Below are 23,529 nucleotides of genomic sequence, written 5' to 3'. Positions count from 1 at the left end.
TAATGGAAAGGCGACAAGGCAACCTCTTGTTACTCTCGGGGTCTCCTAGCCGCTCAGGCAAATCATATTGTCTAAAAATGAATTTTCCCATCCATAACATGACATCATCGCGCCAAGTGCGGGCTCTTTCAGTCATTAGTGTGCAAGGAAAAAAAATAAAATATATATATATATATATATACCGTATTTTTCGGACTATAAGTCGCAGTTTTTTTCATAGTTTGGCCGGGGGTGCGACTTATACTCAGGAGCGACATATGTGTGAAATTAACACATTACCGTAAAATATCAAATAATATTATTTAGCTAATTCACGTAAGAGACTAGACGTATAAGATTTCATGGGATTTAGCAATTAGGAGTGACAGATTGTTTGGTAAACGTATAGCATGTTCTATATGTTATAGTTATTTGAATGACTCTTACCATAATATGTTACGTTAACATACCAGGCATGTTCTCAGTTGGTTATTTATGCCTCATATAACGTACACTTATTCAGCCTGTGTCTATTCTTGGTGTTGGGTTTTATCAAATAAATTTCCCCCAAAAATGCGACTTATACTCCAGTGCGACTTATATATGTTTTTCCCCTTCTTTATTATGCATTTTCGGCAGGTGCGACTTATACTCCGAAAAATACGGTATATATATTTGTGCATTAACTATTTCTGTTCAAAATTGTTTGAAATGTCACATGTTAAATGTTTAAATATTAACTGTCCGTTTACTGTACTGTGCCAACTGTACTACTATATGAGTACGCATTTTCTCTCGTTTCATTGAAAATAAAACAGCAAAGTCCATTTGGCTGTCATCTGTTTTAATTATGAGACACAATTGTGTCAAAGTCATGATTTTTTATTTCATGCTTGAAATAAGAAATGTTAAGCAGTTTTATACTTGTGAGTGTTGATGACACAGCTTTGCAACAGTTGATATTCTAGTTTCAGGCATGTTTTACTCAATATAGGTCATCAAATCTCAGCAACAAGCTGTAATATCTTACTGAGATCATTTAGGACCAAAACCCTTAAAACAAGTAAAACACTCTAACATAAAATCTGCTTAGTGAGAAGAATTATCTTATCAGACAGAAAATAAGCAAATATCACCCTTATTTGAGATATTTAATCTTACTTAGATTTCAGTTTTTGCAGTGCGGAAAGACACGGTCGCTAGTGGAAGTGGATATTTCATCACATTTGGTTTTGGTTTCTCTTTAAGATGACCACATTTTCGCTGCATGACTAGTCAATAGTGCACAAATAATAGTCTATATGTAATATATGAATATATATTTTCATTCTGAAGAAATAGCGATAGTTGAAAGACCGCAATTGACGCTGTGGTGTATTTGTTTACATGTGAGTTGAAAAATGTTGATCCACTCTGATGTCTCCTTTACTTAACAGACATAAAAAGATTACAACCCTCCCAAATATATTACACTATATACATCCATTCATACTTTATATTACTTTACTTTCACCTAAAAACACTCATTTTTAAGGTGTGGCGACTCTTATTTTATTTTGTAGTAGTAGCGACTTCCTCCAGGCCAACTGCGCATGCAAGTGACGTTGAGGCCACATTGGGGCCACATTGAGGCCACATTGGGGCCTGTGCGCGTTTACACTAGGGTCTGATAAAATTCATTTTACTTGCAGTGTAAACACTCAGCTGGAAAAAAATCTGATGAAAAAAAAAAAGTGATTTGGCCTGCAGTGTAAACGTAGTCATGAGGAAGTAGTCCTGAATCTGATTGGAATCTGACCTTTTCAATTGTGACTAAATGGCAATGTGACCTGAATGTGACTTTTTACGTCAGCTTTGTGGAAACTACGTCACTCGTGTGCGCTGGAAGTGAATATTTCATCACATTTGGTTTTGGCTTTTATTTAAGATGACCACATTTTCGCTGCATGACTAGTCAATAGTGCACAAATAATAGTCTATGTGTAATATATGAATATATATTTTCATTCTGAAGAAATATTGATTGTTAAAAGACCGGAATTGACGCTGTGGTGTATTTGTTTACATGTGAATTGAAAAATGTTGATCCACTCTGATGTCTCCCTTACTTAACAGACATAAAAAGATTACAACCCTCCCAAATATATTACACTATATACATCCATTCATACTTTATTTTCACCTAAAAACACTAATTTTTAAAGGTGTGGCGACTCTTATTTTATTTTGTAGTAGTAGCGACTTCCTCCCGTCCAACTGCGCATGCAAGTGACGTTGAGGCCACATTGGGGCCACATTGGGGCCTGTGCACGTTTACACTGGAGTCTGATAAAATGTATTTTACTTGCAGTGTAAACAGTCAGCTGGAAAAAAAAAAAGTGATTTGGGCCACTTTGGCCTGCAGTGTAAACGTAGTCATCAGGAAGTAGTCCTGAATCTGATTGGAATCTGACCTTTTCAATGTGACGTAAAGGCCTACTGAAATGAATTTTTTTTATTTAAACGGGGTTAGCAGATCCATTCTATGTGTCATACTTGATCATTTCGCGATATTGCCATATTTTTGCTGAAAGGATTTAGTATAGAACAACAACGATAAAGTTCGCAACTTTTGGTCGCTGATAAAAAAAAGCCTTGCCTATACCGGAAGTAGCGTGACGTCACAGGAGGAAGGATTCCTCACAATTCCCCGTTGTTTACAATGGAGCGAGAGAGATTCGGACCGAGAAAGCGACGATTACCCCATTAATTTGAGCGAGGATGAAAGATTTGTGGATGAGGAACGTTAGAGTGAAGGACTAGAGAGGCAGTGCAGGGTGTATCTTTTTTCGCTCTGACCGTAACTTAGGTACAAGGTCTCATTGGATTCCACACACTCTCCTTTTTCTATTGTGGATCACGTATTTGTATTTTAAACCACCTCGGATACTATATACTCTTGAAAATGGGAGTCGAGAACGCGAAATGGACATTCACAGTGACTTTTATCTCCACGACAATACATCGGCGAAGCTCTTTAGCTACTGAGCTAACGTGATAGCATCTGGCTCAAATGCAGATAGAAACAAAATAAATAAATCCCTGACTGGAAGGATAGACAGAAGATCAACAATACTATTAAACCATGGACATGTAACTACACGGTTAATAATTCTCAGCCTGGCAAAGCTTAACAATGCTGTTGCTAACGACGCTGAAGCTAACTTAGCAACTTAGCAACTGGACCTCACAGAGCTATGATAAAACATTAGCGCTCCACCTACGCCAGCCAGCCCTCATCTGCTCATCAACACCCGTGCTCACCTGCGTTCCAGCAATCGACGGCGCGACGAAGGACTTCACCCGATCACAGATGCCATTGGCTAGCGCGTCTGCTATCCAAGTAAGTCCTCCTTGTTGTGTTGCTACAGCCAGCCGCTAATACACCGATCCCACCTACAACTTTCTTCTTTGCAGTCTCCATTGTTCATTAAACAAATTGCAAAAGATTCACCAACACAGATTTCCAGAATACTGTGGAATTTTGAGATGAAAACAGAGCTTTTTGTATTGGCTTCAATTATGGGCTACCGATACTCCTGTTTCACTGGCTACGTCACGCGCATACGTCATCATCCAAAGGCGTTTTCAACCGGAAGTTTAGCGGGAAATTTAAAATTGCACTTTATAAGTTAACCCGGCCGTATTGGCATGTGTTGCAATGTTATCCAATCCAATCCAATCCACTTTATTTATATAGCACATTTACACAACAAGAATGTTTCCAAAGTGCTGCACAGCCATGTTAAAAACAATATTAAAAACGATATTAAAAACAATATTAAAAACAATATTATGCTACACCAATGACTGAATAAAAACAAAGAATAAATGAATAGAAAACCAATACAGAGACAAATATGATTAAAAACGATTTTAAAGGGTAAAACCAATTAAAACAGTAAAATAGACATCAAAATTTATAATCCTAACCCTAACCACACAGGACAACAGAGGACAGAAGACCACACAACTCACGTAGTGTTAAAAGCCAAAGAATAAAAGTGGGTCTTAAGACGAGATTTAAAACACTCCACTGTAGAAGCAGTTTGAACATGGAGGGGCAGAGTGTTCCAGAGTTTAGGGCCGACCACAGAGAAGGCCCTGTCTCCCCTGGTTTTAAGTCTCGTCCTGGGCACATGTTAAGATTTCATCATTGATGTATAAACTATCAGACTGCGTGGTCGGTAGTAGTGGGTTTCAGTAGGCCTTTAATATTGTTACATTCTTTATTTTCATGTACATTCTGGGTGTCTCATTCAGTAAACATTTTTTAAATTGAATTCCGTTTTTTAAGGCGGTCTGTCCATAACGTTTTTAGCTTTCAATCAGACATTATTGTGAGGTTTTGTATTAGTGTTCCTAAAAATAGATATACCGGCCCCCAGACACATTTTTTTCTCTAAATTTGGCGCCCAAGTCAAAATAATTGCCCAGGCCTGGTCTGGACTGACTTTTCCATGTTTCTCGGCAGGTAAAACAGCACAACATCAAATCTTGGCGTACATTTGCTCTTTTTATTTACAAACATAGACACCGAGAGTACACGAGCAGTTTGGAGGATAAATAATAACGAGGGGTCTTGAGCGTAAGAATTACTCACAAGACGAGCAAGGGGAAGCACAAACCCGAGGGGGGCTAAAATAACAGCTTGGACGGAGGGGAATGTTTTTTTTTAAAGAAAACAACAGCGAGGAGAAGTGGAGAAAAAAACCTGTTCAGTCGTGATACATTTTGAAGATGCAGCTTTTGATGACGGCCATGTATCTGTCCCACAAAACTTGATGTCTGATGCAGGGGAGAGAGACACAAGCACAATCCAACGTCAGCCAGGGAAGACACAACACGTGTTCTCTCAGCAAAGACAAGGGTTTCTTTTGAGGAATATCTCTCTGTGCTGTGCAGATTTCATTCCACAGTGCTTACATGAAAAACTAAATGTAGTGCAAGCTGTGCATGTTGAACCATTTCGGGGGGAAATACTTCTTAAAAAGTTGTGTCATAACTCACATTTGGCAATAACTAAGTTCAGTAAGTACCAAGGGGTTTTACATTACTTCTTTTTACAGTAAATGTTTATAAGATTGATATATGAGGCCTATCATATATATGTATATATATGCTATATATATATATATATATATAGCATAGCAAGAGTAAGTTCATCTTAATCATCAATAAATAACTAATTAGTTATTCCTGAGTGTTTTATTGTTATATGGGTCTTAAATTATTAACATTGATTTAACTTCTTTTTACACTTGTGTGACAATTAAGAATGTTTAAAAGTGTAAGGCGCATCTCAACTACAAATGACATTCACATCATTAGTTATTTCATTTTTAGCATCAATAGGTGTTTTATTCGTATGTGGGTCTAATTAATTAATTAATAACAGTGATTCAATTCTATTTACACTTTTATGACTGTTCAGAATGTGGTCCAGTCATCCCTCGTTTATCTCTGTTAATTGGTTCCGGACATGACCGCGATAAATTGAATTTTCCGAGGAGGAATCAAATATTTTCATAACTGGAGCATAAAAAAACTGTTTACGACTTTGTAAATACATTTTTAAACATTATGAGAGCCATTCAGACATAATTGAAACCCTTTAGTCACCTTTACCCTCTTTTAATCAAATTTACAGTAGGTAACACTGTATTTTTGCCTCATTCTTGTGAGAATCCTGCGTGTGACTGAAGAATTAAGGCGTGGGACTACCCAGGACTAGCTGCTATGGTTCAAACAACCACCAGGTAGCATCTGTGAGTAGATAAGACTGTATCATCTCTAGGAATGGGAATAGAAAACCGGTTCTTGTTCAGAACCGGTTCCTAGCGTATAAATTCCTTGGAATCGCTTACGGTTCCTGCGGGAGAGGATGACATCATTACGAAATGTTTTCCTCCAACCACATTTTCACTCAGTCACGATATTATTCAGGTGGAACTCATACAATTAGAATATGGTGTAAAAGTTCATTCAAGTCAAAAATTCAATTTGAAATATGAAACCAATATGTGATATGAAGTCATTACATGCAAAGTGAGATATGTTAAGCCTTTATTATAATTATAATTTTGATGATCCTGGCTTACAGTTTTTTCAGTCCGTACATGAGGAACAGTTAAAACATACAAATTGTTAGAACGTAATGCATAACAGCTGCTTTTTCTTTGTAACAGAGTACACAAGTATGGAGGTATTAAACCTAAAAGAGCCTTATAAATGATAGTCAGCCAATGTGTGTATCTGCGTGCACTCAATGAAGATAAGTCTGACTTCATATACAGTTGACAATGGTGGGTGAGACTACGACAGCCAGTAACAAATCTTAGTGCTGAATGAAAAACAGTGTCCAAGGACTGGAGGCATTTAGATGAAGCACTAAAATAAAGCACGTCTCCGTAATCAATTACAGGCAAGATAGTTACTGTCACCAATTTCTTTCTGACTTTAAGAGAGAAGCAGTTTTTATTTCTAAAAAAGAAACCAAGCTTTACCCTAAGCTTAGAGACCAAGTTGTTAATATGGGCTTTAAATGAAAGCTACTGATCAAGAGTAAAACCCAAGTACTTGTAATTTAAGACCTGCTCTATAGGGTTTCCATTTGATGTTACAATATTTGGAATATTTTCCATTAGCACCCTTGAATGAGAAAAAAACATTACCTTGCTTTTATATGTATTTAAAACCAATTTAAGATCAAATAAGCGAGCCTGGATGACATCAAAAGCAGCTTGTAAAACTCAAAATATAAAATATTGTTTTTTTTAGTTTATATTAGTTTCATCTCGTAAATCTAAACAAACCTTTGCACAGTATATTTTCTAGGGCAGGGGTGCCCATTACGTGGATGGCGAGCTAGCAGTCGATGGTGGAGGGTGTGTCAGTCCATCGCCAGCCAGGCATTAAAAAAATAGACCTAAAAATGAGCGATCATCAATCTTCACCAAGACTTGACTTTCGTCACTTGATTGACATTCACGGCACCCGAGGGTCTTGTGAGATGACGCCGGCTGCTGCCAGATCATTATTAAGAAAAAATGACCGACAGCAAGGCGAGAAACACTTTTTATCTCAACAGACTCTAGCGCCGTACCTGCCATCAAAACTCTAAAGACTGACTGCACAGTTGCTGTCTTTACAATAAAAGCACTGCTTCATCCTGCCTGCGCTAACAAAATAAGAGTCTCAGAAAGCTGGCGTGCACAAGCAAGCTACGGAGTTTGCCGCCAATGTATTTCTTGTAAAGTGTAAAAAAAGGAATACGGAAGCTGGACTTTCATGTGGTATTGGACAGAAAGGAGGACTTTTTTTCTACTCCATTTGGAAAATGTGGACGTTTTCATCACTACTGTCTAGAGATGTCCGATAATGGCTTTTTTGCCAATATCCCGATATTGTCCAACTCTTAATTTCCGACTCAGATATCAACTGATACCGATATATACAGTCGTGGTATTAACACATTATTATGCCTAATTTTGTTGTGATGCCCCGCTGGATGCATTAAACAATATTGGTTTTCCAAAATAAATCAACTCAAGTTATGGAAAAAAAGTGCCAACATGGCACTGCCATATTTATTATTGAAGTCACAAAGTGCTTTTTTTTTTTAACATGCCTCAAAACAGCAGCTTGGAATTTGGGACATGCTCTCCCTGAGAGAGCATGAAGAGGTTGAAGTGGGCGGGGTTGGTGGGGCGGGGTTTAGGTGGGGGGGCTAGGGGGTAGCGGGGGTGTATATTGTAGCGTCCCGGAAGAGTTAGTGCTGCAAGGGGTTCTGGGTATTTGTTCTGTTGTGTTTTTGTTGTGTTACGGTGCGGATGTTCTCCCGAAATGTGTTTGTCATTCTTGTTTGGTGTGGGTTCACATTGTGGTGCATATTTGTAACAGTGTTAAAGTTGTTTATACGGCCACCCTCAGTGTGACCTGTATAGCTGTTGACCAAAGTATGCATGCATTCACTTGTGTGTGTGAAAAGCCGTAGATATTATGTGTCTGGGCCGGCACGCAAAGGCAGTGCCTTTAAGGTTTATTGGCGCTCTGTACTTCTCCCTACGTCCGTGTACACAGCTGCGTTTTAAAATGTCATAAATTTTACTTTTTGAAACCGATACCGATAATTTCCGATATTATATTTTAAAGCATTTATCGGCCGATAATATCGGACATCCCGACTACTGTCTGATTCCTATCAATGCAAGTCATCAGAATCAGGCAATACACCAACTTATATTCTTGTCTTCATGAAAGAAAGGAATGTTAAACATGATTGTCATATCATTAAACACCATTAACTTGTTAACAAAAACCTCTCTTTCATAAATAGATTAATATAAATGATATATATTAATGAAGTAGATCCCCTCCACTTGGTCAATTGAAAATTAGCTCACCTGCAGAAAGTGTGGGCACCCCTGGTCTAGGCAGATGACTAAGATTCTTAAAAGTTTTTAAAAAGTTAAATTCTTCTGTAATTTCCGAATGTTTTATTTTGTTGAATTCTACAGATTAAAAAATATATATATATATATTTTCATTAAAAAAAATTTTTTATGCTATGTGTTTCTTAAGATCTTTTTAAGGTCATGTTAGCTCTAAACCAGTGGTTCTTAACCTTGTTGGAGGTACCGAACCCCACCAGTTTCATATGCGCGTTCACCGAACCCTTCTTTTGTGAAAAATAAAATGTTGTTTTTTTTCAAATTCAAGACAAAGTTATATGTTTTTGGTTACACTTTAGTATGGGGAACATATTCTAAGTAACAAAGACTTCATTTAGAGTTTTATGGACACTAGGGGAACATATTCTAAGTAACAAAGACTTAATTTAGAGTTATTTGGTTAGGGTTAGAGGGTTAGGGTCAGGGTTAGAGGGTTAGGGTTATAATAAGGCCATGCCGAATAAGGCATTAATAAGTACTTAATGATGACTAGTTAAGAGCCAATATGTTACTAATTTGCATGTAAATAAGCAACTAATTAATGGTCAATATGTTCCCCATACAAAAGTGTTACCATGTTTTTTTACTGGTGCACAAAATGAACCGTGCATGGACATCACCTTGTTCAAACAACAAAACCAACACAGTGCATAAACTCATAACAAATTACACACCTGCAAATCAGTCAGCTGTTGCCGTATCCGTAATACGCTGATAGAGAGAAGTTTGTATTTACACCATGAGTCGGGTGTGTTTTGACCTCCGCCGAACCCCTGAGGCCGACTCACCGAACTCCTAGGGTTCGATCGAACCCAGGTTAAGAACCACTCATCTAAACGAAACACAATTGATGCCATCTTTTTCTTATCTTTTCCCCCAAATAAGAATCGGTAAAAGAACCAAATGGTTAAGCAGAATCGAGAGTGGAATCGGAACCAGAATCATCTCTTTCGGTCTTATCGTGTCGGTAGTGCACTCTTCACTCAAGCTTAAAGTAAAGGATGAAGCAAAAATACAGTAATGCTTCCTGAGGCTGAGCCAATCAGCACGCTCTGATTAGTTTGGCCTCCTCTTCCACTGTACTATAGATACTTTGTTTATTTAGTTGTGCTTCTAACCCCAAAAATGACTAATGTGACCTTGGAACAGATCATTTCAGTTCCCAGGACTCGCTATGACCAAATTGTAGGTGGACAATAATGGTTTGTTTTTGAACAGATGTTCCACTGTAACTACAGCTTAAGGAGACAGGGTGACACAGGAAGACGTACAACGTGACGACTGAGCACCAAATGGCCCGAGTGTTTATCTGACTTTGTTTGGTTTTCCCAAAGTAGCACTTTTTTTTTTAAAAAGGGGGCAGTCCTGTGGGAGGCGATAAAAACACCCTTGGTGGGCCCGTAATACTCACTTGAAGGTGTCCAGTATGTGCACAGAGTTGGTGTAGTGCGTCAAGTAAAGCCTGGTGTCTGACGCCGTCCATCGGTCCGAGCGACACGGCTCAATAAACTTGAGGCGGGAGCAGGAAGGGAGGAGGAGAGTTAATATGAAGCAGCTTCTGGCCTTGCTGTTGATTGACAACGCATTTCGAGGAATAAGAAGGGGGGTGGGGGGAGCCCACCTTCTCAACAAGGTCGATGAAGAAATCACGGACGTCTTTTGTGTTGGTTAGCTTGGCTGCGATGTTCACTAGGCCTCTGGAAAGATTCTGGAACGATGACAAGTCAGTCATTTGTACAGTGGAAAGTCAAACAATTTGGCACCTGACCAAAAAATACAGTTGTAAAGTTGCACAAGGGCCAAAAAGACTTTGGCAAGCTCGACTGAAGCGTACGGCCTGTTGGACACGTAGCGTCGCAGCAAGACCAGAACTTTCGTCAATGTTTCTCACCTTAAAGTTGGCCTCCATCTCATTATAGGCTTTGGTTTTCCCCCTGAGGGCTGCGCAGACAAGACTGTGGACAGAAAATGAAGAAACTCTTTTGTTTTCCCTGTTCAGCAGCAAATGTGTGTGAATACGTCAAACCTTTTGTGTTGATCCAGCAGATCTTTGTCAGAGATCAAAATCTTCAGCTCTTTCAGCTCTTGTAGAAATTCTTTGTCAAGATCCACGTCCATGTCTTCCACCAAGTTATCTAGAAGGAGCAAGGCACTTTACATTATCTAGCATGTGTGTTGTTTCCTCTCAGGGTTTTGTTTGGTTGCTACAAGATCCAGATGTTTGTCTGCTTCATTTGTCTTTAGACTGGACCCCGCCAATTACCGGAGCGACGTGTCCAAATACTTCTGAGCCCCTGAGGTACTCTGTATAACACGGGGGTCAGCAACCTGCGGCGCTCTAGTGGCTCCCTGAAGCATTTTTTTTTAAAATGATTGAAAATGGAAAAAGATGGGGGAAAACTACATTTCTTGTTTGAGGACAAACATGACACAAACCTTCCCAGCTGTTAGAACTACCACTGTTTAATATGTTTGTGTGTATGCTTCACTGATGAGAGTGTGTGGTGAACATCGTTTTGTCCTACTCATTTCGGCGGTTCTTGAACTCACCATAGTGTGGACTGTGACACAACAGTTTGTTAACATGTTAAATCTTCCACTCCTTCTTTGTTTAATTTTGTCCACCAAACGTTTTATACTGTGCGTGAATGCACAAAAGTGCGCTTTGTTGATGTTATTGACTTGTTGGAGTGCCAATCAGGCATATTTGGTCAGTGCATGACTGCAAGCTAATCAATGCTAACATGCTGTATGTACATATTGCATCATCATGCCTCATTTGTAGTAATATTAAGGTTTTACTACTTAGCTATAAAATACTACACGGTCTAGCTCCATCCTATCTTGCTGATTGTATTGTACCATATGTCCCGGCAAGAAATCTGCGTTCAAAAAACTCCGGCTTATTAGTGATTCCCAGAGCCCCAAAAAAGTCTGTGGGCTATAGTGCGTTTTCTATTCGGGCTCCAGTACTATGGAATGCCCTACCGGTAACAGTTAGAGATGCTACCTCATTAGAAGCATTTAAGTCCCATCTTAAAACTCATTTGTACACTCTAGCCTTTAAATAGACCCCCTTTTAGACCAGTTGATCTGCTGTTTCTTGTCTGCTCTGCCCCCCTCCACTAAGTAGAGGGGGGCAGAGCAGAAAAGAAACACAGATTCCGTGACCACAGATGATGCGCTAGCTGTCCAAAGTCAGGACCCAGGGTGGACCACTCATCTGTGCATCAATTGGGGACGTCTTTGCGCTGCTGACCTGTCTCCACTCAAGATGATCTCCTGCTGGCCCCACTATGGACTGTACTCTCACACTATTATGTTATATCCACTATGGACTGTACTCTCACACTATTATGTTATATCCACTATGGACTGTACTCTCACACTATTATGTTAGATCCACTATGGACTGGACTCTCACACTATTATGTTATATCCACTATGGACTGGACTCTCACACTATTATGTTATATCCACTATGGACTGGACTCTCACACTATTATGTTAGATCCACTATGGACTGGACTCTCACACTATTATGTTAGATCCACTATGGACTGGACTCTCACTATTATGTTAGATCCACTATGGACTGGACTCTCACAATATTATGTTAGATCCACTCGACGTCCATTGCACCAGTCGCCCAAGGGGGTGGGGGGGCCCCACATCTGCGGTCCCCTCCAAGGTTTCTCATTGTTATCCCATTAGGTTGAGTTTTTTCTTGCCCTGATGTGGGATCTGAGCCAGGGATGTCGTTGTGGCTTGTGCAGCCCTTTGAGACACTCGTGATTTAGGGCTATATAAGTAAACATTGATTGATTGATTGATATATGAGCTCATTTAATTTCCTGTACTTTTATCCTCTTTGTATATAATTTATATTTGCATGTCTCATGACACATTATCTGTACGTAATATTGGCTGCATTTCAGATAGTGTTTGTGTGCCATGTTGTTCCAGACCACAACAAACGTTACCTAGCTTGCAAAGATTGTAATAAATCTATTAAAAGAAGACAGCCCGCCGTTTTCCTTTAACTTGGACACACACATCTTTACCTCAGGCTATTAAAAGCCAGTAATTTCCAGGAGTTATCTCAACTTCTGAGTAGCCACTGATTTACTAATGGTTTCTAAAGTTGTAAAAATGTGTGGAATAAATATTACATTTCAACATTTCTGTCAACAAAGATTTGCGGCAGCCTGCGTCATTTTGATAGTAGGCTAATATAGCTAAAATAGACACTTACATCATGTGTTTCCTTCATTATAAGACTTATTAAAGTTAAAGTTAAAGTACCAATGATTGTCACACACACACTAGGTGTGGTGAAATTTGTCCTCTGCATTTGACCCATCACCCTTGTTCACCCCCTGGGAGGTAAGCGGAGCAGTGGGCAGCTGCGGTGGCCGCGCCCGGGAATCATTATTGGTGATTTAACCCCCAATTCCAACCCTTGATGCTGAGTGCTAAGCAGGGAGGTAATGGCTCCCATATTTATAGTCTTTGGTATGACTCGGCCGGGGTTTGAACTCACAACCTATCGATCTCAGGGCAGACACTCTAACCACTAGGCCACTGATATATAGGGCTTTCCATTTTTTGCGGCTCCAGACAGATTAGTTTTTTGTATTTTTGGTCCAATATGGCTCTTTCAACATTTTGGGTTGCCGACCCCTGGTATAACATAATGGACATTTAGTAAATGTCATCATAATACACATTTAAAGGCCTACTGAAATGGATTTTTTTAATTTAAACGGGGATAGCAGATCCATTCTATGTGTCATACATGATCATTTAGCGATATTGCCATATTTTTGCTGAAAGGATTTAGTATAGAACGACGACGATTAAGTTCACAACTTTTGGTCTCTGATAAAAAAAAGCCTTGCCCCTACCGGAAGTAGCGTAGCGACACCGGAGGAAGGACTGCTCATATTTTCCTATTGTTTACACCAGCAGCGAGAGAGATTCGGACCGAGAAAGCGACGATTACCCCATTAATTTGAGCAAGAATGAAAGATTAGTGGATGAGGAACGTTAGAGTGAAGGACTAGAATGCAGTGCAAGACATATCTTTTTTCGCTATGACCGTAACTTAGGTACAAGCTGGCTCATTGGATTCCACACTTTCTCCTTTTTCTATTGTGGATCACGGATTTGTATTTTAAACCACCTCGGATACTATATCCTCTTGAAAATGAGAGTCGAGAATGCGAAATGGACATTCACAGTGACTTTTATCTCCACGACAATACATCGGCGAAACACTTTAGCTACGAGCTAACGTGATAGCATCGTGCTTAACCGCATATAGAAACAAAGAAAATAAACCCCTGACCGGAAGGATAGATAGAAAATCAACAATACTATTAAACCATGGACAGGTAACTACACGGTTAATGCTTTCCAGGCTGGCGAAGGTTAACAATGCTGTTGCTAACGACGCAATTGAAGCTAACTTAGCAACCGGACCTCACAGAGCTATGTTAATAACATTAGCTCTCCACCTACGCCAGCCAGACCTCATCTGCTCATCAACACCCGTGCTCACCTGCGTTCCAGCGATCGACGGTGCGACGAAGGACTTCACCCGATCACAGATGCGGTTGGCGGCCCGGAGACGGAGGAAGTTAAGGTGAGTTTGGCGGCTAGCGCGTCTGCTATCCATCTCTGTTCTTCTGGTTGTGTTGCTGTAGTCTGCCGCTAATACACCGATCCCACCTACAACTTTCTTATTTGCAGTCTCCATTGTTCATTAAACAAATTGCAAAAGATTCACCTCTTTCTATGCCACATCAATGTGGAATGCGCTCCCAACAGGTATAAAAGAAAGGGCATCTCTATGCTCCTTCAAAACCACAATAAAAGTTCACCTCCAGGCAGCTACAACCCGTAACTAACACCCTCCCCGGATTGCTAATAATCAAATGCTAATAATCAGATGTAAACAATCAAATGCAGATACTTTTTCTTATGCCTTCTGATCTCTCTCTCTCTCTCTCTCTCTCTCTCTCTCTCTCTCTCTCTCTCTCTCTCTCTCTCTCTCTCTCTCTCTCTCTCCACTACTTGCTGTCCATATCCTACCCCCCCTCCACACCCCTGATTGTAAATAATGTAAATAATTCAATGTAATTATCTTGTGTGATGACTGTATTATGATGATAGTATATATGATAGTATATATCTGTATCATGAATCAATTTAAGTGGACCCCGACTTAAACAAGTTGAAAAACTTATTCGGGTGTTACCATTTAGTGGTCAATTGTACGGAATATGTACTTCACTGTGCAACCTACTAATAAAAGTCTCAATCAATCAATCAATCAATCAACACAGATGTCAAGAATACTGTGGAATTTTGAGATGAAAACAAGAGTTTTTTGTATAGGATTCAATGGGTCCGTATACTTCCGTACCAACCCTTGACGTCACGCGCATACATCAGCATAAAAAAACGTTTTCAACCGGAAGTGTGGCGGGAAATTTAAAATTGTACTTTATAAGTTAACCCGGCCGTATTGGCATGTGTTGCAATGTTAAGATTTCATCATTGATATATAAACTATCAGACTGCGTGGTCGGTAGTAGTGGGTTTCAGTAGGCCTTTAACCACATCAATTGTGGTCGGTCACTGTCCAAATACTTTTGGAGCACGGTTATGCATTCAAGCACTGTTACTCAAATTCTGCTCTTGTACCAAATATTAAGCCGTCATTCCTTCTACAAAGGCCTGAGGACCTCTGGTGGCCAGCAGACAGAAGAACACTTGTGACAAAGCGTGCCACGGGAATAGGACAGGATAGACTTGATTTATCCCACTGTGGAGAAATGAGGAGGTTGCAGTGCGGGTTTACAAAAGCCACACAAATTAAGTAAAACACATGAAAACATTAAAAAACACAAACGGCGCCATTTCTACATGCAGCTACAAAAGTCAAACAGAACGACAGACCAAAAAATGACCATTAAATAATACATATTGTGCACATACAATGAAATGCATTCAACATTTTGAGGATGTTGTGTTTCCATTGCCAAGATAATTGATCAACTATTTAGCAAGTAGTTAACATTCTGGTGCAGGCACCCTTTACACGTTTTAATCTTAAAAGAATGATCAAGAATAATTTAAGTACATTTTAATGACAAAATTCCGGCCTGTATTAGTTCTGCAAAAATGTGAATAACAATTTTGCTGAGAATTGATAGGACAAATTATTCACGTAGAAAACATGCTCAACACTCATTGAATTGAACTGTATTTTCTTGACCATAGGGCGCACTGGATTAAAAGGCGCACTGCTGATGAGCGGCTCTAGTCAGGTCTTTTTTCATACAAAAGGCGTACCGAATTATAAAACGCATTAAAGGGGTCTTATTATGATTGCCGTATTTTTCGGATTATAAACCGCAGTTTTTTTCATAGTTTGGACATATACATATACATATACTCCGGAGCGACTTATGTGTGAAATTATTAACACATTACCGTAAAATATCAAATAATATTATTTATCTCATTCGCGTAAGAGACGAAGCAAATGTCCGCAATCGTCACACACACGTCAGCAATCGTCACACACGTCAACCAATAAGAATTTGGCGGGGGCGGGTCATGGCAGAAGTGCATTGTGCGTCATGGCAGAAGTGCACTGTGGGTCATGGGATACTAACTGCTGCTACATCCGTAGCTATTAAAATGGATTATTTCAACATTGGCGGTAACTTATAAAACCTGAGATGGGCTGAACTAAAATGGCACCGAAAAGGAAATCATATACTGCAGATTACAAGCTGGACGTAGTGAAATATGCAGCAGAAAACGGCGATCGAGCAGCAGAAAGAAAGGAAACGGCGCATACCAGAGGCGACACCGGGGAGAAAGATTTCATGGGATTTAGCGATTGGGAGTGACAGATTGTTTGGTAAATGTATAGCATGTTCTATATGTTATAGTTATTTGAATGACTCTTACCATGATGTGTTGCGTTAACATACCAGGCACATTCTCAGTTGGTTATTTATGCCTCATATAACGTACACTTATTCAGCCTGTTGTTCACTATTCTTTATTTATTTTAAATTGCCTTTCAAATGTCTATTCTTGGTGTTGGATTTTATCAAATAAATTTCCCCCAAAAATGCGACTTGTACTCCAGTGCAACGTTTTTTTCCTTCTTTATTGTGCATTTTCGGCCGGTGCGACGTATACTCCGGAGCGACTTATAGTCCGAAAAATACGGTATTTTCTAAATGTAAAAGACTTCCTTGTGGTCTACATAACATGTTATGGTGGTTCTTTGGTCAAAATGTTGCATAGATGATGTTTTACACATCATCTTCAAGTCACTTTTTGACAGTCTCTTCAGGATGCGCCGTTTTGTGGGCGGTCTTATTTACGTGGCTCACCTTCGACAGCGTCTTTTCCCCGTCATCTTTGTTGTAGCGGTGTAGCGTGCAAGGACGGGAGTGGAAGAAGTGTCAAAAGATGGCGCTAACTGTTTTAATGACATTCAGACTTTACTTCAATCAATAACGGAGCAGCATCTCCTCATCCGTGGCTCACTAGTGCAACAACAACGCCCGAAATGTGTCCCGTAAAAAAACTTCCGACCGGAAATCTCTAATAACTAAAGTTTCGTGGGTGAATAATGTTAACTCACTACACCGGTAGTTTTTAGCGCTTCCATAGCGAGATATAAGTAAGAACTTTACGCTACTTTATATTAGAAATGGCAACAGCATAGGATGAATGTCCCATAACAAGAAGATAGTGAAAAATAAGCTTATCGACTACGGCATCAGCACAAACTACAGTGGCGGACGTGCGCACATTTTCAGGACTTATGCAGATCCCAAATACATATCAGCAGGTACCAGAAGGTAAGAAAAGTTGGTTTTGCATAATATTGTGAAACAAAATGCCAGATACTATCTGCTAATGGGTGCCATTTTGCGGTCCTTATACACACACACCATAGTAATACTTGCATCTCTGACTACGGTAGCCGTAATGGGCCGACAATCCATCAAGCGGTGCGGCTGCTAAGTCCTACTAAAACCTTTTGACAGATTTTTGAGCGCCGTGTGTAATGTTCTTTATTTTCAATGGAACATTTAATTAAAGTTTTGGTGTCGTTTACTGGCGTCATATTGCAGTCTACACGTATCCCTTATGTGTGACTGCCATCTACTGGTCACACTTATCATTACAACCATGCACCAAATAAATTTGCTTCGAGGTCAGTAAGCACAACCACGATTATTCCGTACATTAGGCACAGAGAGCACACTGTCGATTTTTGAGAAAATGAAAGAATTTTAAGTGCGCCTTATAGTCCAAAAAATACGGTAATAGTCAAGCTTGTGGGGCGGTATAGCTCGGTTGGTAGAGTGGCCGTGCCAGCAACTTGAGGGTTCCAGGTTCCATCCCCGCTTCCGCCATCCTAGTCACTGCTGTTGTGTCCTTGGGCAAGACACTTTACCCACATGCTACCAGTGCCACCCACACTGGTTTAAATGTAACTTAGATATATCTGTAGAGACTCCTCCCACCCCCACCAAGGACTGTTTTCACTGCTGGACTCTAGAAAGAGGTTCCGCAGCCTCCGTAGCAGAACCTCCAGGTTCTGTAACAGCTTCTTCCCTCAGGCCGTAAGACTCTTGAACGCATTCAAATAATCCCCTCAATCCCCCCCAAAAATGGATTAACTGGCTGGAATATAAAGACAATATAACATACATCCATAAATGTGGATGCATATGCAAAAGTGTAATATATTTATCTGTACAGTAAGCTATTTATTTATATCGGCACTTTGTTGCTCTTTTTTCCTGCACTACCATGAGCTAATGCAACAAAATTTCGTTCTTATCTGTACTGTAAAGTTCAAATTTGAATGACAATAAAAAGAAAGTCTAAGTCTAAGTCTAATATTGGGTTTCACTATGTAAAAGCACTTTGAGTCACTAGAGAAAAGCGCTATATAAATACAATTCACTTCACTCTTGTTCACTCCACAGTACATTCATACATGTATTGAAGACAAATTAATCAATGATAACCAGTGAACCTTGCCACAATGCCTCCGTTAACTAATATTTGAACAATTTGGTGTAAAGATTGCAATGTTTTGTCATTTTCGTGTGAAGCTGCAGAACTGTACTTTTTTACAACGTATGACTCCAGCTTCACCGCCTCTGAAATGCTCACATTTAAAACGTACGTTCATAGATGCCGAAATGAGTCGCATTGTCACTTTCATCTCATGCTAAGAAAAAACAACAACTCACCAACGGCTCCGACTGTCCAGTTGTTGATGAGCTGCCCGGCGCAGAAAGCAAAGTCCTGGAAGGTGAGATACTGCAGCTTCCTTTTCCCCGTCTCAAAGCGATTGTTGGCAAAGAAAACAATGGCAGCATAATCCCTGAAACAGGCCAAGAAAGGCGTATCCTTGATAGTTAGTTAACATCCCGAGAATACATAAAGTTCAAACTAGCAAGACTTTGGTGGTAAAGTCCAAACCTAAAAGTCTCTTTACCTTGCGAGCTTGTCAGAGAGAAGGAAATGCTGACGAATGTTCTCCACTAGGGGGCCTTTGAGCTCTTCCACAACTTTGAAGACACGCTTGAAGTTGTCAAACTGAAAAGAAACAACACACAGAAAATGAACTCCTATCCTATAAAACATATATGATGATTGTATTAAGAATTTAACAGATGAGTGACGTCCAATTTAGTTTTTGCTACATACGGTGACAATATCAAAACTCACTTTTCTTTAAAGGCCTACTGAAACCCACTACTACCGACCACGCAGTCTGATAGTTTATATATCAATGATGAAATCTTAACATTGCAACACATGCCAATACGGCCGGGTTAGATTAGTAAAGTGCAATTTTAAATTTCCCGCAAAATATCCTGCTGAAAACGTCTCGGTATGATGACGTTTGCGCGTGATGTCACGGATTGTAGCGGACATTTTGGGACACCATTGTGGCCAGCTATTAAGTCGTCTGTTTTCATCGCAAAATTCCACAGTATTCTGGACATCTGTGTTGGTGAATCTTTTGCAATTTGTTTAATGAACAATGAAGACAGCAAAGAAGAAAGCTGTAGGTGGGAAGCGGTGTATTAGCGGCCGGCTAAACAACACAAACACGTAGCGGCTATGTCGTAGCCGGTATTTCATTGTTTACATTCCCGAAATATGACAGTCAAGCTTTACCATTGGCCTGTGGAGAACTGGGACAACAGAGACTCTTAGCAGGAGGACTTTGAGTTGGATACACATTGGCCTGTGGAGAACTGGGACAACAGAGACTCTTACCAGGAGGACTTTGAGTTGGATACGCGCTACCGTGAGTACGCAGCTGCGGCTTCCAAACATTTGATCGCTTGCCCGTACGTGCGTGCCGCTATGTGCATGTCACGTACGTAACTTTGGGGAATATATGTGCTGTATGAACTTTGCGGAGGTGAATGGTACTTTGGGCTGTGGGATTGAGTGTGTTGTGCGGGTGTTTGAGTTGTATTGGCGGGTTATATGGACGGGAGGAGGGAGGTGTTTGTTATGCGGGATTCATTTGTGGCATATTAAATATAAGCCTGGTTGTGTTGTGGCTAATAGAGTATATATATGTCTTGTGTTTATTTACTGTTTTAGTCATTCCCAGCTGAATATCAGGTCCCACCCGCCTCTCACAGCATCTTCCCTATCTGAATCGCTCCCACTGCCCTCTAATCCTTCACTCTCACTTCCCTCATCCACAAATCTTTCATCCTCGCTCAAATTAATAGGGTAATCGTCACTTTCTCGGTCCGAATCGCTCTCGCTGCTGGTGGTCATGTTTGTAAACAATGTGCAGATGTGAGGAGCTCCACAACCTGTGACGTCACGCTACTTCCGGTACAGGCAAGGCTTTTTTATCAGCGACCAAAAGTTGCGAACTTTATCGTCGATGTCCTCTACTAAATCCTTTCAGCAAAAATATGGCAATATCGCGAAATAATCAAGTATGACACATAGAATGGACCTGCTATCCCCGTTTAAATAAGAAAATCTCATTTCAGTAGGCCTTTAAGATGACTCAAGGCATTTTTTCCTAAAGCTGTATTCTCACAGGAAATGAGCACGAGGGGAATGGCGCAAATGAATAGTTTGGAAAACGAGAGTGGAGAAATGATCAAATGGAACCCACATGTGAGCATCACCTACTGTACATAATCACAGCCCTGCATACTAGCTGTCAATTGAGCTGATTATTTTAAATAATGTTTATTACTCTGCACTGCAGAAATGTTGCTAATACTTTTACGACCTTATTTTGCGACACAAGTAGGTCAAGGCATGAAAAATCACTGTCAACTGTGTCAATCAACCACTGACACACATGAAACTGAACTAACCAGATTATTTTAAAGAATGTTTATTACTCTGCACGACCTTATTTAGCTACACAAGTAGGTCAACGCATGAAAAAACACTGCAGTGTTTCCCACACATTCATTTATTTGTGGCGGCCCGCCACGAAAGAATTAAAGGCCTACTGAAATGAATTTTTTTTATTTAAACGGGGATAGCAGATCTATTCTATGTGTCATACTTGATCATTTCGCGATATTGCCATATTTTTGCTGAAAGGATTTAGTATAGAACAACGACGATAAAGATTGCAACTTTTGGTATCTGATAAAAAAAAGGCTTGCCCCTACCGGAAGTAGCGTGACGTAGTCAGTTGAACATATACGCAAAGTTCCCTATTGTTTACAATGATGGCCGCATGAAGTGAGAGAGATTCGGACCGAGAAAGCGACAATTTCCCCATTAATTTGAGCGAGGATGAAAGATTTGTGGATGAGTAAAGTGCAAGTGAAGGACTAGTGGGGAGTTGAAGCTATTCAGATAGGGAAGATGCTGTAAGAGCCGGGGGTGACCTGATATTCAGCTGGGAATGACTACAACAGTAAATAAACACAAGACATATATATACTCTATTAGCCACAACACAACCAGGCTTATATTTAATATGCCACAAATTAATCCTGCATAAAAACACCTGCGTGTTTGTTATGCTAGCTCCTAGCTCCTCTGCTAGCTCCTAGCTCCATAGAACACGCCAATACAATTCAAACACCTGATCAACACACACCATCACTCAGCCCAAAAGACCGTTTCCTTAACCCAAGGTTCATAAAGCTTATATATTTTTAAAAAGTTACGTACGTGACGCGCACATACGGTCAAGTTATCGAATGTTTAGCAGCCAAGGCTGCATACTCACGGTACCTGATATTCAGCTGGGAATGACTACAACAGTAAATAAACACAAGACATATATATACTCTATTAGCCACAACACAACCAGGCTTATATTTAATATGCCACAAATTAATCCTGCATAATAACACCTGCGTGTTTGTTATGCTAGCTCCTAGCTCCTCTGCTAGCTCCTAGCTCCATAGAACACGCCAATACAATTCAAACACCTGATCAACACACACAATCACTCAGCCCAAAAGACCGTTCACCTAACCCAAGGTTCATAAAGCTTATATATTTTTAAAAAGTTACGTACGTGACGCGCACGTAGGTACGGTATGTGTTATGCTAGCTCCTCTGCTAGCTCCTAGCTCCATAGAACACGCCAATACAATTCAAACACATGATCAACACACACAATCACTCAGCCCAAAAGACCGTTCACCTAACCCAAGGTTCATAAAGCTTATATATTTTTAAAAAGTTACGTACGTGACGCGCACGTAGGTACGGTACGTGTTATGCTAGCTCCTCTGCTAGCTCCTAGCTCCATAGAACACGCCAATACAATTCAAACACATGATCAACACACACAATCACTCAGCCCAAAAGACCGTTCACCTAACCCAAGGTTCATAAAGCTTATATATGTTAAAAAAGTTACGTACATACGCAAAAAAAAGCCAAAGCTGCATACTCACAGTAGCACGTCTGCGTCTTTGTCATCCAAATCAAAGTAATCCTGGTAAGAGTCTGTGTTGTCCCAGTTCTCTACAGGCGTCTGTGTATCCAAATCAAAAGTCCTCCTGGTTAGAGTCTCTGTTATCCGAGTTCTTCCATCTTGACTGCATCTTTCGGGAATGTAAACAAAGAAGCGCCGGCTGTGTACTGTTGTGGCTGACTACGTTCGAAAAATACGTCCATTTCGCACCGACAACTTTCTTCTTTGCTTGCTTGGCTTCCTTCTCCATAATGCAATGAACATGATTGAAACAGATTCACGAACACAGATGTCCAGAATACTGTGGAATTATGAAATGAAAACAGAGCTTTTTCGTATCGACTTCAATGTGGAAGGCATACCCGTGTTCGCCGGGCTACGTCACGCGCATACGTCATCCTCAGAGGCGTTTCGAACCGGAAGTTTAGCGGCAAATTTAAAATGTCACTTTATAAGTTAACCCGGCCGTATTGGCATGTGTTATAATGTTAAGATTTCATCATTGATATATAAACTATCAGACTGCGTGGTCGGTAGTAGTGGCTTTCAGTAGGCCTTTAAGGCCGCCACAAATAGATTTTTTTTTTTTTGTCCTGTCCAGCTTCTCAGGCAAATCATATAGTTGATGTAGATGCCCATATCGGATGTTCAGATTTACTTTACAAAAGAGAAGTGTAGGATCAAGATTTTTGGAGCTCTTTGTTCAGTGGATCAGATGTTTGATGAAGCTCTGTGTCTATCTACCACCACTACTGTTTTCTGTGTATTTGTTACTGACTGTGGCAGGACACCTCTGCCTCTGTTTCACTTTATGTTGCTGGTAAATAATATGGTTGTAGTAGTAGGCTAAAGTTAAATTATTTAGTATGCACTAATTAAAGGGGCAGAGCTTTAAGAGACATTTTAGCTTTTATATTTTTATAAGATATATTTTTTGTAAGAACCACAACTAATAAATATATTTCAGTGAATAACTTATTGTTCAAATCTGTATATAAATATGTACATAAAGTGTTGTAATTATATTGTAAAATGGATGGATGGATGGATGGACGTTTA

The 23,529-nt window shown here is 40.0% G+C and overlaps 1 protein-coding gene across 2 annotated transcripts in view; it reads right to left on the bottom strand.

Moving 5' to 3' along the window:
* Nucleotides 1-4,135: 4,135 nt before the first annotated feature.
* fibpa (fibroblast growth factor (acidic) intracellular binding protein a) overlaps nucleotides 4,136-23,529 on the bottom strand; it is a 40,042-nt gene continuing 20,648 nt past the window's right edge. The window contains exons 4-10 of one of the 2 annotated variants that reach the window (XM_062043434.1): nucleotides 19,027-19,127; nucleotides 18,779-18,912; nucleotides 10,498-10,606; nucleotides 10,363-10,426; nucleotides 10,093-10,179; nucleotides 9,883-9,980; nucleotides 4,136-4,806 (exon numbers count right to left, since the gene is read on the bottom strand). In XM_062043434.1, the coding sequence (XP_061899418.1) occupies nucleotides 4,737-4,806; nucleotides 9,883-9,980; nucleotides 10,093-10,179; nucleotides 10,363-10,426; nucleotides 10,498-10,606; nucleotides 18,779-18,912; nucleotides 19,027-19,127 (663 nt within the window). In that variant the 3' untranslated portion in view covers nucleotides 4,136-4,736. The remainder of the gene's footprint in view (nucleotides 4,807-9,882; nucleotides 9,981-10,092; nucleotides 10,180-10,362; nucleotides 10,427-10,497; nucleotides 10,607-18,778; nucleotides 18,913-19,026; nucleotides 19,128-23,529) is intronic. The other variant, XM_062043435.1, reaches the window with a different exon arrangement.

This window comes from Entelurus aequoreus, linkage group LG04 (genome assembly GCF_033978785.1).
Source record: "Entelurus aequoreus isolate RoL-2023_Sb linkage group LG04, RoL_Eaeq_v1.1, whole genome shotgun sequence".
In the NCBI taxonomy this organism is placed as follows: Eukaryota; Metazoa; Chordata; class Actinopteri; order Syngnathiformes; family Syngnathidae; genus Entelurus; species Entelurus aequoreus.
Note: the sequence above shows the minus strand (reverse complement) of the source record. Positions and strands in the feature narration are given on the sequence as shown.